This window comes from Benincasa hispida, chromosome 10 (genome assembly GCF_009727055.1).
Source record: "Benincasa hispida cultivar B227 chromosome 10, ASM972705v1, whole genome shotgun sequence".
Lineage (NCBI taxonomy): Eukaryota > Viridiplantae > Streptophyta > Magnoliopsida > Cucurbitales > Cucurbitaceae > Benincasa > Benincasa hispida.
In genome coordinates, this window is record NC_052358.1 from 15389061 (window position 1) to 15405789 (window position 16729).

The window sequence follows — 16729 nt, forward strand, 5'->3', positions numbered from 1 at the left end:
GGTTTCGTATGCCACGCAAGGTCAAGGTCTATCACATTATAGGATTGATCTATTGTCTTCATTTCATTATGGGACTTGGTTCTAAGAGGGGTTGGTCGTTATACTTGGTTGGGAGTTGTAAAATAAGTTGTATAAACTTTGAGTTGTTAGTAATAAAATAATCTTGATTTGAATTCAATTGTCTACTTGATATTATAAGTTGTGAGCAAAACAGGTCAAGGTGGACAAGTATTACTAAAGGGTGGTATTATTGTCCCCACGCCTCCTCTTAGGTGAAAGAGGTAAGTCCAGGAAGGGATGTGACATACTTGGTTTATAGAGGTAATTATAGGGATCAAACAAACATTTGACCTAGTTGTAATTACAAACAACTCGTGAAGGATCGACTTACATGTAATGGTTATATCCATGGACGTAGCATATCCTACAATCCATAAGAGTGTAACTATAGGTGTGTCGTGATTTGCCTCATAGTTAATGAATGTTGATTAATTAAATTCATTAATTAGAGAGTTCAATTAATTAATCTCGAATCAATGGAGCTTATAATTTGTACGTTTATTAGGTCTCCTTACTAGGTCACAACGAATTAACAAGAACCAATATTTTAAAAGAATAATTTGAAGTGTTCAAATTAATTTAGGAAATAATATGTTAATTTTATATGAATTAACATAACATATATAGATACATTATAATATACAGTTAATTTTAAGTTAAACTATGTAAGAGATTTAATGTATTTGAATATGATTCAAATAACAAATTAATATGAATAAGATTCATATTAAAACTATAGGTTAAAAGTTAATATGAATAAGATTCATATTAAAACTATAGTTTAAAGTTAATAAGATTCATTAAAACTATAGGTTATGACAGATTTATATATTTGAATATGATTTAAATGCTCATTTAATTAGATATGAGATATTTAATTAATTAATTATGACTGGGGAGAATGGATTGGAGTGGAAAGTTATCCCACGTCACGTTAAAAATACGGAGGTCTCTGTTTTTTGTTGGTAGCTCTTTGCACAAGAATCCTTTCTCTCACTCTCATAATTAGACATAAAGAAAATATTCTTGGATAAAAATTCTTCTCCACCCAATTTCCTTCATCTTTCAAAAGAGGCTCCCACAAGCCAGTCTTTACCAGAGTCATAGTGGGGAAGATGTTTTGAAGGGTCCTTAACAAGGAAGAAGTAGATAGAGGAATCGTTGTTGTTGGGACTCATTGGAGAAAATCGCCAAAGGTAAATTTTCTTAAGTTCAATTTTATGCCTAACTGAATATTGAATGTACAATGCGTGTTCTCTGTATATTTAGTTTTAATTCTGTATTTTCATCTTTCCAACTCAAAACAAAAGCGACATATCGCTTCCGCAAAGAAATTCAATATCTTCAGTTTGATCGTGTCTAAATCGACAAATGGTGTGAAATTGCATTGTCCTTCTTGCCATTCGTTTTAAGTGGTCCATTTATTCCAAAACTACTTCGTTTATTACGATCATATGATGAGGATGTGTTTTACTATTTTCATCCAAAATATTAAAAGTATTGAACTTTATCTCTACAACTTCTTGTTCACATCCTTGTGCATGATTATTTGAGGTATTTGAATTGGCTCGCTATGTTCATTTTAAGACTAATACTCAATTTGCTATCCAACAAACATCTTAAATCAATTTAGACACTCGACTTTTCTCTTTTTTTCGAAGTAGAAATATAAATCCAACTATGGAAATAAGCATGGAAAAAAATTAAATTCAGCCCCTTTAAAATTGATCATAAATCTTATAATGACCAACATTTAGCCATGTACGAGGTTTCTGATTTTTTTTTTCTTTTTTTGTAATGCAATTTTGGCACTAACTTTTTAAAAGTTTATTTTAGTCTCTTAAATTTTAAGTTTTTCAATAGAGAATAATGTTGTGACTCATAAAAAATTTACTAGGCATGAGACACTTAAATGACTTAGGTTACTTATGTAGGTAAAGTTTTCTAATTACTCTTCTATATATATTTTAAAGAAATTAGTACATAATTTGATCACTTTTTTTTCGTTCAAACAATATTATCGAGAATTCAAATCTCTAACCTTTTAATTGATATTACATATTTTATTCAGTTGAATTATACTCATCTTGGCGAATTTTCTTCTCTTAAAAACCCTAATTTAACTAACCTCCCATTTTTAACAAACTAACTAGGTATAACTGAAAAAGTTTTAATACAAAAATCAAAATTGATTTTTTTTAAAAATAATAGGAGCTAATTTTTAATTTTAAAAAAACACTCACATATATATGAACTAAAATGTATATTTAACCAAAAGAAAAAGATCCACTCATAGCAATATGGAGAATATTTATATAAAAAAAAAAAAAAAAAAAAAAAAAAGACAAGGTGGATGATTTAATTTGGTATTAGCATCATGTCTTATCCAAATTACTTTGATTAACCAAATCAATAATTGATGATAAAAAAGTTAGAACTTTGGCAAGAGACAAAGAATATTAGAATTTGGGACATAAATATGCTTTCTTATGCCAAAAAAAAAAATGATATTGTGATTGTTTCACAAGCAATATCTCATTGAGACATGTGACGCAGCCACGTGTCAAATGATGGTTGGAAAATCACGTGCCTGCATTTAATGTTAAAACCTTTGTAGAAATAATGATATAACTTAAATAAAAATAAATAAATAAATAAACTAAAACTTTGTTTCGTTTTTCGTTTTTTTTAAATTAAGTCTAATTTTTTTCCATTTTTTACCGTAATTTATATCTTTCTCAAATATTTTCTTAAATATTATTATTGAATTCTTAGTAAATTTTAAAAATAAAAACAAATTTTTAAAAGATTTTTTTTAGTTTTTAAATTTTAGCTTGGTTTTTTTAAACCACGTTTTATAAATAGATAACAAATAAAGAAATTTAGAGGTGAAAGTAGTGTCTATAAACTTAATTTTCAAAAGAAAAAACTCAAAAACTAAATTGTTTATCAAATGAGACAAGATTTATATCTCACTCCTTTATGTACATTTTAATAGTAGATTTTGTTGTATAATCCTTTGATTTTTTTTATTTAAATTAATTCTATAAATATTACTATATCTATTAATTATTGAGTAATATCTAGTATAATTTCCATGATTGATTGTACAAAGATGGATGTATCTCAAGATGACACTCATGTAACTTTTTTAATTATTTCTTTATTTTGTTGTCTATATTTTAATAGTATTTTCAAATATGTGTGTAAGTTTTGAAAAACTAAAATCTCGTTTAGTAACCATTTTGTTTTTTGTTTTATTTTTCAAAATTGAACCTATGGACACTACTTTCATATCCAAAATTCTTCTTTTTTTTATCTACTTTTCACCAATAACTTAAAAACCCAAGCCAAACTTTGATAACTAAAAAAAGTAGCTTTCAAAACTTGTTTTTGTTTTTGAAATTTGATTAAGAATTCAAGAACTGTACTTAATAAAAATGCAAATCATTGTAGAAAAAAAAATATAGATGAAATAGGTTTAATTTTCAAAACAAAAATAAAAAAACCAAATTATTACCAAACAAAACCTAAAAAATCAGTTTCAAATACTTATTTTTTTTTTTAAGAAAAGTTAAAATTCAAATGTTTACTTAGAAGAGATAAAAGTCATAATTAAGAAATATTTAAATAAAAATAAATGACGATTGAAAATTTAAATGGTTATTAAATGGAATAAAAAACATTATTGGTTGAACATAAGTGTTGTTCTATCTTTAACGTTTAATTTTGAATAAGATAGAATAATACGTGGATGTAACTCTAACTATACGTAACTCCCTGCACCTCATTTAATTAAAAAATAAAAGAAGTATTACGATAATAATTTGTGATTGATTATCTAAACAAGCTACATAAAGATAAGCTTAATTCGAGATGATATACATAGAACTTTTATAAACACACAAACCGCATGACATATGTGACCTAAGACTAGATATAGCATTATTGATTAACTTTTACCCCAAACAAGGAAACAGAAAAGTAGATATGTATGTACCAAACAAAAACTAAGGCTTCAAGTACCAAAGCACAATCAATAAACCTAAGATTGTAATTTGACCTAAATAATCCTGGCAGGGGTAATATTTTTATAATTATATACTTTTTCTTAAGATCACAGCTAGAATTATGTATGGAAATTAGTCAGTTTTAGGGTTATGTCAGCAGAGTTAGGGCAGTCAAAAAAGGCTATGAAATATAGGCTATCAGCTGTTACTCTATATTTACACAACAACAGTAAACAGCTGGGTCTTTTTTTTTTTTTTTTCTTTATTTTCAAAACTCCTACTATAAATTATTCAAAAAGTCCGATACAATCTAATCGATAACTTTTCACAATACAAAAAGAGAATTACTTTAAATTTTTTCACAATATAAAAAGATAACTTTTATTATAAAACAACTAACCACCCTCAAACTGACTATGGTCGGTTTGGTGAATGTTGAAACCAACCATCCAAGAGAATTACATTTTGGTTTTAACATTGTTGGACAATATCTCATTTTTGTTTTTGGATTAAATGCTCATTTTTGCTTTATGAGTTACAATATCGCATCAGATAACATGTGTTCTCTATCTTAAAACTATCTAGAGGTTAGAAGAGAAATTGATCTATTTTAAAGACATTTTGTAATGTCCTTGAATTTTTTCAATGTGGGTCTTCAACGGTGCTTATTATTCTTATTCATAATTTGATACGTAAATAATGATACATGATTCTAAAATTATACTTTTTGTGGGAATTATAGTACTAGAAATTTTCTGGTAGTTAGAGGGGGCTGTAGTAAAATTTGTCATGAAAATGCATGCAAATTAAATATAAAAGAAAAAACGGAGAGGGAGAGGGAGAATTAGAAGGAGAAAGGAATATATATTATATTAATTCTAAGAAGGTTGGGATGAGGAGGGGTCTCGAACTTGAAAGAAATGGCGATTTTTGACAACAATGTCGTACATATGCATGAGCTTGAATTTAGCAAAGTTTTTGGGGAGGGAAATCAAGTGAGCGGAGTCATGAGAGCGGTGGAATTGGATGAGCTCCGGTTCGGCTAAATTTCGGTACCGGCTCCACCCGAGTTCGCCCAGTCGCTGCTCCAGTTCAGCGTAGGACCGGATCACTTGGTTGGTTGGAAGATAGACCAGGACTCTTGGGCGAGCCCCTGGTGCCGTGGCGGTCCCTGGATGGGGCGGGTCCTTGCACTCGAACGACTCCCTGGTTGGGTTCGATATTAAACGAGCCACTCCATTTTTGTCGAACACCCAAACGCCGGACATCGTATGTGCGGGAGAGACCGGAGAGATGAAGAAATGATCAAAAGAAGGTGTTACATTTATAGAAAATTAATGTGGGACCCACTATTAAAGCTGAAACCCCGTACGAATGACGAGAGTTAATCTCTTGTCCAATCAAAATTTTATCTCATAATACTTTGATTTGATGCCTGCAGATTTAAATTTTTGCTAATTCTTATTTTATTTTATATGGATTTAAAATAATCATATTTATATTCGTACATCCTACTAAATTGTTCGCTTACATCAAGAGGATACTACTCAAAATGCACCCAAGTATTACCCTTAATTTTTCCGCTGCATTAGAATTTAGACCATACAAAACTTTTCGAGTTAGCCACACTGCCGTAGTTAGCTTTTGATAATTTCTCCTCGATAAAAATATTAGTACTCTAACCTTTTTATTTGTTTAGGCAATACGGTTACTTTTTAAAATATATATATAATATTATCTTTAAACTTTTATAAATATTTCCAAACTACATTTGGAGTAAAAATTGTTTAAAATTTAGTACAAGAATCGAAATCTAGAATGATGTAGTGGTAGTTGTAGTGATCTGTATTTTCATTCTACATCACCATTACATCTTTTTAGTTCTTTTTGAAATTCTAAATAGTATTTTATCTAAGGACAACTCCCCATTTGGTCTAAGGAGTTCGTGCTAAAAATCTGAATTATGATTCAAATCAAACGCCTCTTTAAATAATTTTTACTCTAAAAGTAATTTTGAAATGTTTATGATAGGTAAAGAATAATATTACAACTTTTAAAATAATATAATTTTTTTAATTAAAAATTAAAAAAATAAATAGAAGGACAAAGTTATGAGGTATTTTTTATAAATTAACCTAACAATATACATGTACTATCAACTTTTTGAAGACTTGGCCTCAAAACATTCAACATACTAGTAAGAAAAAAATGTTTATGCTAAAAAAAACACATATCGTTTTTAGTTTCCATATTTCAAAGAATTGGTACATTTGATTTATGAGTTTTCAAAATATTAATGTATATTTGGTCATTGAATTTTCAAAATATATATTTTTTATCTCCAAATTTTTAAAAATAAATTAAAAAAGTCTCTAAAATATTTATTTATAATTATTTTAAAAAAAATATGACATTATGAATTAAGGAAACAAGTTATAAAAATATAATTTTAGAAAGAAGAGATAATTATTTTAAACTATGTTGTAATTTAAAATAAAATATAATTACTATGGAGATCTTTTAAACCTATTTTAAAAAATTAAAGACTAAAAATGTAGATTTGAAAGTTTAAAATTTTAAAAATCATAAACCAAAGAGAAGGAAAGTGAGAGTGAAAAAAAAAAGTTTTATTATATAGAAAAAAAAATGTATGAATTATGATATTGAACTAACCATGTGGAGGTAAGTATAGTTGTGGGTGGGGTGGATTTAGAAATTAATTCTATTTATTTATTTTTGGTATAATAATAAATGGGAGAGGAACAATCTGCAAGTACTTAGGATACTATACCTAGTTGGTTTTTCCAGGCCCAGTTCTTGTACTTGCCTTTGAAATTCAAGTCCTTTTCTGTGAAAGAAAATAACTCTGGTTTTTATAATTTACACCCTCATTAATTACATGTCAGGACAAAACTATTCCTTATTTGCTTCTTTTTTGTTTTTTTGGAAATGTTTCGAATTTTTGTGGTGGCTATTATAAATTTGAATATGAAAATAATATCTATAAACTTAATTTTTAAAAATAAAATAATTATCTAAAAGGATTTTTTTTTAGTTTTCTGTTTTTTAAATTTTTGTCCTTTTTTTTTTTTTACTTTTCTTCAACTCAATTTTTTAAAATAATGTTTTTATTTTTTATTTTTAATTTACAAAACCTAACTTGATTATTAAAACATTAAGGGAATAATATAACATAAAAATTTGGAGGTAAAAGAAGAGTTTAAAAGCTCAATTTTCAAAATTCGAATAGAATCTGATAGAATCTAAATTTTTAATTTTCTGTCTAATAAGTACAGCAAATTAAAATTATTAATATTTTCTATACATGGCCGTCTTAGCTCAGCCGGTAGAGCGCATGGCTTTTAACCATGTGGTCGTGGGTTCGATTCCCACAGACGGCGGGGTTTACTTTGGGTTTTTGGGTTTTGGTTATCCAATTTCTGAGTTTGGAATCATGGGTTGATGAAGAATGATATTAGGCCCACACCATCAATATTGGGCTTGATTAGGCCCTATGAAAACGTTCTTAATCTTTTAATCTAAAATTATTAATAACTTTTTTGGGTAGACTATCTTCAATATAGGAACAATAATCGAACTCCTAATTTCGAGGATGATAGTAAAGATATTATACAAATTATCTATTACATTATAAATATGGATAGGTATTATGATACTAAAAGAGATTGAAGTCATCTCCTAGGAACACTAATCTTTGGATAATTTACTTAAAAGAGAGTGAACTTTTTTTTACCGGCACAACAATTACAAGGATGAGCAAATTGAATCTTTAACCTCAAGGAAAGAGGCATGTCAACTAATGTTGAGCTAAACTCACTTTAGCATTAGAGTGATAATTGTTGTATATAGTGAAGATAAAATAAAATTATTAATTTGGTCAAAACAAATTTTTTTTTTAAAAAAAAAAACTTGAACTACAAATTTGGTCTCAAGGCTTTCGTGTTTGTAAATTATAGACTACTAAACTTTAAAAAGTATCTAATAGATCCATGAATTTCAATTATGTTTCAAATAGGCTCCTAACATATTTAATATTCTTTTAATTAACAATATGCAACTTTCAATGTCATATCTAATAGATTCATGATTCTTAAGAAATACTATATAAGTCAAAAAAAACTCATTAGATGCAAAATCTAAAGTTTAAAGATTTGTTAATCCATGTTTGTGAATGATTTTAAAATTCTTAAAACCACTTTTGTCATGTTCAAAATAAATTCGAAACATGCTTTTAATCACTCGAAATTAATTTGATTTTTATCTTTCACTTTAAAATGTAATTTTCAATCCATAAAATGGGGTTCAAACCATTAAAAGCATAATTCAAAGTGATTTTAAAATGACAAAAGTAAATTTTAACTATTTTAGAATCACTTCTAAACATGCTTTTAGATAACTTTTTAAAGTTGAGGAACCCGTTTGACACAAATAAAAAAAGTAAATATTTCAATTAAATATTATAAAATACGTTTAAGATTAATCAAGATGTACATAAGTTGAATATGACGAATATTTATAGGCTCTTGTTTTGCATTACTCTTTTTAGTTTTATTGTAGGGGGAGTTGGGGTTAGTGGGTATCCAATGTCCAATTTGAAAGTGGTGTGAAAAGGAAATTGAAATAAAAGAGGAAGTTGAAAATACATTATAAAGGGACTCAAAATCAACCCCACCCATGTGCCAACCTTAGGCAACTGTAATTGCAACAACACCAAATTCTTCTTTTATTGGCCCTTCTCATAATTTACAACTTCATAAAGAATAACAAAAATAATAAATTTGTCTTCTTTTGTTCTTCTTTCACACCATGATTTGCCAAACTCTGTTGCTTTCCATTTCCTATTTTACTTCTTTATATTTATTTTTCTGGACCAACCTTTTCACTACTGATTTCTTTTTAAATATTAAATTAATTTTTAAGAAATATCTTTATTATTTCTTTGCCTGTAATTTGTTAACAATGTTTAACTTCACTTTTATACTTGTTTTTGGTTTATTGAGTCATCTCTTCTCTTTTCTATTCTTTTCTTTCTTTTTTTCCTTTTTACAAATCCACCACCAACCTTTTCTTTTTATTTTTTTTTAATGAATTCCAAACCTTTGACATTGAAGTAAAATTATAATTTAACAAAAGGTAGAAACTCACTAGTTAAAAAATTCATTGAATTATTTATTGAAGTATTTAAATTTTTATCATAACACATAAAATTTGGTCCTTAAATTTTGAATTTAGTTTTTATTTAGTTCTTAAATTTTAAAATCCTACAATTTTGAAATTAATTTCTATTTGATCCTTGAATTTTAAAATATTACATTTTTATCTTTGAATTTTTCACTTTTTAACCTTTATTATTTAATTAAATACTCACTTGCAATTTTTGGTTCACTTATTTTTATTACTCTGTTAAAATTGATTAGTAATTTACGTCATAAAAATTTGTCAATGAAAAGTTAAATGTCAAATACAAAAGTGAACCTAATAAAAAAAAACAAAAACAAAAATAAATAAACTAAAGTACTCACTAATAAAAATAGAGGATAAGAAAGTAATTACTGAAACTTAATGATCATATGAAAATGAAACTCAAAATAGTAAATGAAAATTAAACTCAAAACCATAAAAACAAACATATAACATTTTAATACATATGAAAACTAAACTGTCCAAAAATTGAGTTGAATTAGATTGAAAGATTTTTTAAACTCAACTCAATTGTTTGATTTGTTAATTTCTTCAATCCAAATAATTATTATTAAAAGATGAACCCAATCATGAAACCTTCTGGTTGGACGGGTTCAAGTTAATCGAGATATTTATTTAAATTTATTTTCTAAAAAACGTAGGTAAATTGATCCAAACAATAATATAATTCATTTAAAATGTAAAACAATTAATACAAGAAAAACGGAATACACAAATTACACTCATAATAATTTTAGTAGTAGAAATTAATACAAATAAATCTGTGACACTCAAATGGTCTATAAAACAAAGACTGCGGGCTTACAATCTTCATTCAGCCGCTTCAGCCTTTACACTTTTCACTTAACCATAACCCAACCCCAGTCAAAATACTTTTCCAATAATACCCCCAATCCTTGCTTTAAATTACGCTCAGATCAGATTAGTCTCATAAGAAAAAAGAAAAACCAACACTTCCACAAAGGTTAAAACTGTAAATTCCAAGAAAAAAAGCACAGTAAAAATGTTAACTTGCGGTTAAACACGGAAGTTCTTGCCAGTGAAAGTTTGGCCGAACTGCCAATGGGCTGGGACTATGTTCCATGACGTTGAGGTTCGTCGGTCACTGCCGGTAACTCTAAAAGAAAGAGCCTGGCCCACTAAAACCGCATTGGATTGCCAATTTTGCCCCCAGTTTCTAGTTAAGCTCATCCATCCGGTTCTTGTTCCTTTAACGCTAACCCTCACGATATCCCCTGCACCTGCCACGTTGGTGATTAGAACCAAATTGAAGTAACGGAAGCCGTTTATTGTGAACCTGATTCCTCCTTGCTTCCGGCATGGCACTCTGCATAAATATCCTCAACGTTAGAGGCTAAAACGGGAAAACAGGCAATACTACATATAAATATTAAGTTGCGAGAACCTCGTCATTGTTTGGATATAATTAGTTAAATTATTTGGAGTTGAAAAATATTTGGAGGCACCAGTCTACATATTTAATCCATCAATATTTGTCATATAGCAAATTTTTATTTTACTTATAAAAAATATTTTGTACTATTGGTGTGGACAAAAAATCATACTTGAATCCAATTAGGCTATACACATATTCACGAATCATTTAGATTATAAAATAAATAATATCGTGAAAATGTATTTTTTCAAAAAATAAATTAAGGCATGTCAAATTGTAATTAAATACTTGACTGTATATGCATCTAATTATTTTTCATTATATAAAACATAATGTACAAATCCAATTTTCCAGAGTTTAAGGCTTCGTTACTCATATAATTAGGAGAGGGGCAAAACGGGAATTTAAAGAGATTTAAATCTACTTAATTAATTAAGTTCAAATACTATTAGGACGGTTCACTTTGGTCTTCATACTTTTAAAAAAATCATTTTGTTCTCTATTCAATTTTTAATTTTAGTTCATTTTTATCCTTATATTTTCAAAATATTCATCTTAGTCTTTATACTTTTGAGTTTGGTTTATTTGTCTTTATACTGTTAAAAAATGATTATTTTGATACCATCATTTTCATTTTAATCTCATTTTGAAGGAATCAAAATGAACCAAAATTAAAAATACAATAACTAAAAAAATTAAAATAAATAAAAATTGAAAATATAAAAACTAAAATAAATATTTTAAAAATAGATAAAAGAAAAAAAACATAAACTAAAAGTATAAAGACAAAAAATTGTATTTAAACCGAATTAAATATTAATTCGCATTACTAAAGGACTCACCGGCGGTAAGACACGGGGACGATTCCGGCGCGGTACTCAGCGATTTTAAGGAACATAGGCATGGCAAGGTCAAAGTGAGTCCGTGGAGGGTTACACCAGCCGCCATTGTCGTTAGGAAGGGCGTAGTTAGGCGGGCAGAAATTAGTAGCAGTAATCAAGATCGAGGGACTACCGGAATGACACCATCTTGGGTCATTAGCACACTTAATTTCAAAGCAAGCGCCGCAGCTCTGACCCTTATTGAACAGCGCGGTACTCAGCGCCGCCGTGTTCACACCATAGCCTTGGCTGTACAGATTCCCGTACCCACAAGCTCCACCTGCAAAATTGGGGGTTCAGCACACACATTGAATGTAACAATTAGAGTTTGAAGAAGTTGAAGTTAATTACAACATACCCATGGTGCCGGAAGCGTCGGCGCCTCCGTAGAAAGTGGCGTGGGCGCTCTGCCAAGGGCCGCCGGAGTAAACTCCGGGGATTCTAGCATCGACAAGTAGGGAAAATGAGAGAAGAGAGGCAATGCAGAGAGAAATTATGGTGGCCATTTTGTTTTTTTAATGAAAAAGATTAGAGGAGAAACGCGTTTATGGGAAGAGGGAGAGAAATGGGGATGATGGGTGAAGGATTGGGATGGTGGAGTACTTATGCAGGAGAAAGAGGGGGAAGAGTGCTCCGGTGGAGTTGTAATTTAACAAATAAAATATTTTAAATTATACCATTTCTTTTCTTTGTTTTCTGTTTTTTAAATTTATGTTTATTTTTGTTTTCCTAAGAAAATGTTTAAATACTTAATTTGATTTCAAATTAAGAAATAGAACAAGAGCGCAGTTTAACTGACATAGTTCATACTATCAACCTTTAGAATTTTAAATAGTGTTGACTATAGTTAATTGGAAATGTAGAATAGTACTTAATGTAGTAAGAAGTGGTTACCATAGTCTTAAGATAATATTTGTCTCAAACACACCCTTAAAGACATATTTGGTTTAAGGAATAAGAATGGGGGAGTGAAATTACATTCACATATTGAACCTCACCACTAAAACAACATTAATTATATGCCTTATTAATTTGGTCACATGACTAAACAACACTTAAACGGTTTATGAAATATAGTAAAATGTCGTTATCTATTGCTGATAGACGATAACATTTTATTATATCTCTCAATAAATTGACTCATTTTTTTTATATTTGAAAACAATCCTTAAAAATGTCATGATAGATGTGAAATCGTTACAAATAGCCGAATTTGTCAAGTTTACCTGATGTAAAAAAAAAAAGTCAAAGACCTAGAAAATTAGAAAATTGAAAGTTAGAGATCTTTTAGATAATTATTTAAGTTGATAGACCTATTAAATATAAAATTTGAAACTCTACCAACACAAAACTTAACTAAACCTGTAATTTAATCTAAAAAATTGATTTTTATTTTTTATTTTTTCAAAATAGAGAATAAAAGGCTAAAAATGTGGAAATTTTATAAGTAAATATTCTCGTCGGAAATAGAGTACGAGCTCGTACAAGAAAGTGGAGGACGAAAAGAAAAATAATATAATTTAATAGGAATAAAGTAACATGATAATAATAATAATAATGGTGTGTATGCTTATAAGCTTTGCGTCAATCCGAAGATGAGGCGTGATAAGCGGCTGTGATTGGATTTTAATTTAAATCTCAAAAAATATGAATGAGAAATTGTATTTTAAAAAGAAAAAGGGAGGAGATAAAGGTTTTTTTTTTTTTTTTCAAATTGGTGGTGGGGCCCAAGGGGATTCGGATTTTGTAACTGTATTGGTTAATGAGGCAACCAACTAGAAACCACTGAGAATCTGACGTGGATGGAAGTGGGCCACGGGGAGCTCCGCAATCGACGCTGCATTTAATTTGGGTGGGAAGTGGTTCGAAGTTTGACCGGGTGGTTTGGAGTGGACTAGACTAAGGTAGGGCACTGCACCGTCTCGAGCCACGAGCCATTTGCGGCCAAATCAAAGCTTTGGGTGGTCTCCAACACAACATCTCTTGCCAGCTTTTTACCTTTTTTTTGTTACTGTTTACTGTTGTTTACCATTCATTTCTTTATGCTGCTGATTCCTGCACTGAATTATTCCTTTCTTCTTTTTCACACGTCCAAATAAAAGGTTAAGGCCGTAATTTTCTTTTAAATATTAATGATTATAATAATAACTATACTTTCTTTCCATTTATTACCATAGTTTTTTTTTTTTGTTGTTGTTATAATTGTTATGGAGAATTATAGATAAAAGTAAAACCAAAAGAGTTAATTTAGAAAATATATTAAGACAGGCAGTAAACGGATCTCAGAGAGATCCTACAAATTGGAAAAAAAGACAATTGGCCCTCGTGACCATTTGGCCCGCATCGATCTCGTTTAGGGTTTGAAGTTTAAGGCCAATTCTTCGAGAGTGGTTAATCCAGATTGACCTTCTATTATGGAACATCTTTAGTGACCCAAGTCCAATCTATGAGTGTCCGATTTTCAAATAGTTAAAGGAAGTAAATTCCTAACCCTAAAAGAATAAGGAAGACTCTTAAACTCCATTATATAGAGTATGACGGTCTTGCAAAAGGTAAACTCAACTCCATAAAAACTACAGTTGTGTTGAGATATAACTTGAGCATTGGAGTGTCTGCGACAAGCACCCATAATATTATTTTTTTTGTTGGCACGTCGATATTTCCACGTTTCCATTGGTTCGATTTCAACATGAATGATTAATTGATATTTCCATTATATCCTAGAAAAATCCATGAAACATAATAATTAAGCAACAAAATATCCCTATTGTAAATAAAATATAAATAATAGACATATTAACTTGTTTAAAAAATCATAAAATCGTTATTTGCTAATTGAAATTTATTTTTTGAATTTTTTATTTTTATAATTTTATCAAAAATATCCATTGAAATCGAAATTGTATCGATATTTCCATAAAAAATCCGTACAATTAAGATTTCAATATTTTCATTGACAGTTAAACATTGCAAGTACCACACTAGTGTGTTTTTTTTTAAAAAAAAAATGATTTTACAGTAACCTCTTCTCTAAGTTATAAATTTACCATTGGCGGTATGTGACAATCAAGTGAGTTCACTTGGTTGGATTTTCCATCAACAATAATAATAATTAAAAAAAAAATCTATATTTTAAGTTGTTAAATATTTGCATAGGTTTGGAAATTTTGTATAAAGTAAATAACAAACTAAGAAATTTAGAGGTAAAATTAGGATTTTTTTAAAAAAATAATGTTTTTTTAATAAATGATGACAAAAATAGAGTTGGGGGAGAAGTAATTTCAAAAATAGGTGTTTTGGGAAAGTATTAACAGATTTAGAGTAGTGAAATCGTGTACCCGGTACACGATTTCCATGTGGCATACTCGTGTACTCGGTACACGAGTACCATTTAAACCAGTCAGCTGACTAGTTGACCGGTCAATGTACACGAGTTCGCTTATAATTTTTTTTTTTTTTTAAGTTCATTGTTAAAACTTAATTCCTTCATTGTTGCTTATATTTTTTTTTAATTGTCAAACTTAATTCTTTCATTATTAAACTTAATTATATATTTAATCTACAATGAAAACATCTTGCACTCATATTAAAAAAAATACCATGATATTAAATAATATTTAAAATTAGTTATTTTGAGATTTGTAATTTGAAAATGATACAATATGATATTTAAAAACGACCGCCCCTGACCCTTACTCCTCATGGGGGGGTGTCTTCGTGTCCTTCTAAATTAGGTTCACCCCGTTGTTGCTGTCGTCTACGACGTCTTCGATCGGTGTCAGCAACATTGGGTTGTCTTGTTTATTGAATAATATTTTCTGCGTTCATCAATGTTTGCTGACACATTGAACCCAATTCTGGAAGGTTGTTCTACACTGAATATTGTTGAACATCGCTGATAAAATTATTCTGTAGGATAAAAAAAATATTAAACAATATTCATATTATATATATGGAAAATATCTGATTTGAAATATCTTATCATGCAGTAATAATAAGCGTTGTCTGGTGAGATAAATCGCCTTGTGATCGAATTGTACCAGGGAAAGTAGTCGTCTGATACAGCTGGTCCATCTGTTAATTCTCCATGTGCACAACGATCACGTCGTCCATGCCAGTAGGATAAATATTCCGCATGGATTCGACGCCAGCCTTGGTCGTGCTTACCTCTTAAATCGATCTGGTATAGTTCTGGGAGTGTATAGGGCAACGAAGGTATCGTTTGTCGCATCCCGAACTGTCTCAGCACACGATCTAGATGATGTCACTCTACTATATGGAAACATATAAGAGGGCTAACGGTCAACCAGATGTCTTCACCATCACGACAATATTCAGGTAAGGATGACCAAATCTGTGAGTATGGCGTCCAAATAACCTGACAAAAAAAAATAATAATAAGTATACATATAAATTTTTTTTTTAAAATATTCATTTATATACATATTAACTACCTGATTGGACGTCAGCATGTCGAATGTTTTCCTGTACACGAGTAACATATTTGCTGACTGTTCATAGGCAGTTAATACACCACTCCATCTAAAATTATAAAAAATACAATTAATTTATATTCTTACATAGAATGGTACGAAATAAATATATAAATAAATAATACCTGGCACTAAATGGCCGATGATTTGGGGCCTGTAGTTGAACTTGTGGTGCTACGATTGGAAATCGATTATAAGCCCACACTTGTAATAGTATCAGTGGCCGCCGCTTGTGCATTGGAAGCCCGACAAAGTTCTTTGTACAACCATGCAAGACATGCACCACCCCACGAGTACTACAAGCATGCTCGAAATCAGACAATAATGGGAGGAACATGAGATGCACCAATGTATTTGACTTGTCGGCAAATAAAAATCCTCCAATAAGTTGCAGGATGTATGCTCGTGTGTACCTACACTAGAAGAAATTCAGGCTTTAATGTCGGTTTTAACCGACATTAAAGATATTATTATTAAAGCCCTTTAATATCGGTTGCCTTTAATGTCGGTTTTAACCGACATTAAAGATAGTGTTATTAAAGCCCTTTAATGTCGGTTTTAAACCGACATTAAAGGGCTTCAATAACACCAATAACACAGCCTTCAGTATCGGTTGCAACTGACATTGAAGGTCTTTAGTGATTAAAGCCTGTCGGTTGCAACCGA

General features: G+C 29.6%; 1 protein-coding gene and 1 non-coding gene across 2 annotated transcripts; one reads left to right on the forward strand and one right to left on the reverse strand.

The window, feature by feature from the left end:
• Positions 1 to 7398: 7398 nt before the first annotated feature.
• On the forward strand, positions 7399 to 7471 carry TRNAK-UUU. Its single transcript has one exon. It is a non-coding gene; the product is annotated as a tRNA-Lys (tRNA).
• Positions 7472 to 10001: 2530 nt separating this feature from the next.
• Positions 10002 to 12186, reverse strand: LOC120087678 (expansin-A4-like). The gene is made up of 3 exons (XM_039044533.1): positions 11929 to 12186; positions 11532 to 11850; positions 10002 to 10620 (listed from the first exon to the last, which is right to left on the reverse strand). The coding sequence occupies exons 1-3, from the start codon at positions 12074 to 12076 to the stop codon at positions 10311 to 10313; spliced, it is 777 nt and encodes a 258-aa protein (XP_038900461.1). The 5' UTR covers positions 12077 to 12186; the 3' UTR covers positions 10002 to 10310.
• Between the last annotated feature and the right edge of the window lie 4543 nt (positions 12187 to 16729).